The sequence below is a fragment of the Octopus bimaculoides genome, chromosome 3 (assembly GCF_046866305.1).
Source record: "Octopus bimaculoides isolate indiv1 chromosome 3, ASM4686630v1, whole genome shotgun sequence".
NCBI lineage: Eukaryota > Metazoa > Mollusca > Cephalopoda > Octopoda > Octopodidae > Octopus > Octopus bimaculoides.
In genome coordinates this window covers 9,710,962-9,714,575 of record NC_142930.1, presented here as the reverse complement: position 1 = coordinate 9,714,575, position 3,614 = coordinate 9,710,962, and the positions used below count along the sequence as shown (strand labels likewise).

At 31.6% G+C, this 3,614-nt stretch overlaps 1 protein-coding gene across 1 annotated transcript; it reads left to right on the top strand.

Moving 5' to 3' along the window:
* The first annotated feature begins 2,536 nt into the window (after nucleotides 1-2,536).
* LOC106872347 (general transcription factor II-I repeat domain-containing protein 2) lies at nucleotides 2,537-3,025 on the top strand. Its single transcript, XM_014919305.1, has one exon. The coding sequence runs from the start codon at nucleotides 2,537-2,539 to the stop codon at nucleotides 3,023-3,025; it is 489 nt and encodes a 162-aa protein (XP_014774791.1).
* The last annotated feature ends 589 nt before the right edge of the window (nucleotides 3,026-3,614 follow it).

The following is a 3,614-nucleotide window of genomic DNA, read 5'->3' as shown; positions in this document are numbered from 1 at the left end:
GGAAGGAGTACTTCTTGGACTCGGTGGTCCCTACTGAGATTTGTGGCTTTCACTTCTTTGATTACGCTCATTTTTAGAGTATCATAATCAGTCTCACCTTCGATGTTTCCAGGTTTTAGATTTGTTTCACATTCCTTCCAGTTCATATTTTTGTCTATAGTGTTCTGGTTTGATGCATTTTGCTCATCATTATACATTCCTACGGTCTGGGTTTGTTGTCTTTCGTTGTTTACTTCGTTTTTATTTGACATATTATGTCTGCCTTCGTATTATACAGTCCCAGTGCTTGTGATATTATTTGGCACTGCTGTGTGGTTACTATCTATGTTTTCCTGATGTATTTTTCATTTTAAGTGTTCTATTTCTATTTCTGGTACTAATCTTTTTTTTTTTTTGCTTTTTTTTTTTGGCTCCGTATGTTAGCTAGTTTATAAGGGTTCATTGCTGTATCCAAATCTTTATCTAGGTATTTTTTCCTTCCAGATTTTATATGTTTATGTTGTGTTTTCGTTCTATGGGTAGAGTACTGCTGTAAAATAAACGTGTAGGACTAAAATATGTTCCTCACGTGTCCATTTATGCTTTTTTGATTTTATTTGCGCGACATGAGGAATAACGTCGGGCCTTTTAATTTGATGGTCACCATTTTCGTAGGGTACCGGTTCGTTCATTTCTGGTGTTAAATGGTTTTGCACGTGTAGTTTTTCGTATTATTATTATTATTATTATTATTATTATTATTAGTATTATTATTATTGCAAACCAAATTCAAAAACGAAATATTATTATATAATTTACTCGGTACTTCAATAGCAATGCTACAAACGTAAGTTATCTTCGAAATTCGCTAGAAACTAAAAACTATCCACTCTCGTGTAGTATTATCTAGTATCTTACGTACAGATTAAATTTTAGAATGCTTTCAACAAATTATTTATTGTTGCAAGGTTTTATAGTTTAAAAAGATTGATTACAATTAGAAGATATAATTAGATAGCTAACAATTAGAGGATTTAATTAGATAGTTCGCAATTATAGATTTTAATGGATGCATTATGCCCGTAATGCGTTACGGGCGTAATGCATCCCTTACTCGTCACTGAAACAAAAATAAGCGCTGATAAGAGGGAAATAAGAGGGAAATGTAGGCTACCTGTTAAATTGCCACACAAGATGAGAATTTATTTTACTTTGTTATCGCTGTAATTATAGTAAAGTTCTCCTCACGGTAGGTTATAGTAAGCCACTCAGACTCCTTTTTCTTGATAACTACCAGTGCTGTTAAAACAAAGCACATCAAATAAGAGAGCCAGGTTATATGAAAAGTAGTTTAGTAGTAAGTTTAGTTATTTATTAAAGTGATCAATGTTTGAAATTTAGAGATGGAAAAAATTGTTTTGTGATAGCCATAGCTTCAGTATATTCTGTAATAATTTCAATGATTGTTTTTGAGAAATATATTCTGATGTCTTACAGTAACATTTACAGTTGATTAATTTTATATTTTAGTTTACTGATAGGCTTCCTTGAGTGTTGATTTAGGTTATTACTGTATATTTATGATGAAAAGACACGTTTGTGTTAATCACTCGGACTGCTTTTGTTACGTGTGTGGAAAATTTACGCCAAAAGTTCAGAGAAATAAGCTTACAAAGAAATTTTCAAATGCTTACAAGCTTTACTTTGGGTGAAAGTTGGGGACCAAGTTAAACTGTGGGCACCTCATGTTTGTTGCAAAAACTGCTACATAAGCGTAAAAGAAGACGCTAAAGCTATTTCTGAAAAACATAAAATTAAAAATATTCACTTTACACTTTTGTTTTGTGTTTTATTGGTTTTAGAGCTACTTGTCCACCTAATTGCAAGTAGAAGAATTGATGACTTAGCTGGCAGTATTGTGGGTACATTGCAGACTCAATTATCTAAATGTGTTCATGACAGTTTAGCATTGCACGAAAGTACTGATCAAAGTGACACTGCACAGTTGGTTGTTTTCATCAGAGGAATTGATGTCAATTTTAATATCATTGAAGAAATGTTGGACGTGTGTCATATGAAGAGTACATCCGGCAGGGATATAACTGAGCATGTTAATTTACCATTAGAAAAGTTCAATGTTGATAGAAATAAAATTAATTCAAATACAACTGATGGTGCTCCTGCATTAACTGGTAAAAATATCGGGTTTATTACTTTATTCAAAGAAATGGTTGATAATGATTTACTTAGCTATAATTGCTTCATTCATCAACAGCAATTATGTGCTCAAAAATTAAATATGAAACAGTTGATGACAGATATTGTGAACGTTGTTAATTTTATCAGATCTCGAGGCTTGAATCATCGTACATTCTAAGCATACTTGATAGAAGTTGGCAGTGAGTATGAGGACGTTATTTATTTCTCAAAAGTCAGATGGCTCAGTGAAGCAGTAACTTTGAATAGATTTCAATTATTGTTGCCTGAAATAAAACAGTTCATGCAAAACAGAAAATAAAATTTAGATTTTTTAGCAAATGAAGAAGAGTTGAATGATATGTCTTTCTTAACAGATATCACTGAAATTTTAGCTGAACTTGATTTGCATTTACAAGGAAAAGACCAGTTATGTTGTTCAATGTTTGAGCGAATAACAAGTTTTACTAAGAAATTAGAACTTTTCATAATGCAATTGAAGGTTGGAGAAATTGTACATTTTCAGAATTTATCTAAAAGACATGAAGAATTTCCTGTGAACTTTGAAAAATACACTAAATTATGTGAGACTTTGTCAGGAGATTTTACAACCAAAATTTCTGACTTCAGAAAGATAGAAACTGAACTAAAATTGTTGAGTGCTCCATTTTCATTTATTTATGTGGAAGCACCAGTTAAATACCAACTAGAACTCATTGAGCTTCAAAGTAGCGAATCTTTGAAAACTTATCATAGAGAATATTCCCTTTTTGTCTTTTACAAGAAATTGCATTCTTTCAATGAATTTGATCAATTTGCCAATTTAGGCACAAAACTATTGTGCATGTGAGGTAGTACATACTGCTGTGAACAATTCCTTTCGTGTATGAAAAACGGTCAAAACTGTTGAAAGAAATAGGCTGAGTGATTGCCATTTGACTAACATTCTTAGAGTAAAGAATAGTACCATAAAAGCAGATATTGGGAATGTCATAGAAGGAAAGCAATGCCAAAAATTACACTGATTTTATTTTGTGTAAATGTAATTTCATTTTTACTGTCAATAGCACATTATTTGGTAGTTAGATTTGTTATTAAAAATTTTATTCACTATATTTTGAACTTTTTAAAAGTTTGTATCTAATTACTTTTGTGGCCCGGTAAATATACTTAGATTTATAATTTGACTCACTAGGAAAAAAGCTTGGACATCCCTCGGTTATACCAGTTTTACATATTAAACATTCTCGGGAGCTGGTACGTAAGTATCAATGACTTGTAGGGATGTGGTATTTCGTTATGTAACCATTATATAATATAAAGTATATTAAACGTCTTTATAAGTCAATACTATGTTCTACTATGTTAGCAGTACGCTTTACATCACTCGTTAAGGTTTTCTCTAGAGTTATTCTATAGAAATTATCGCCAGCCCTGAC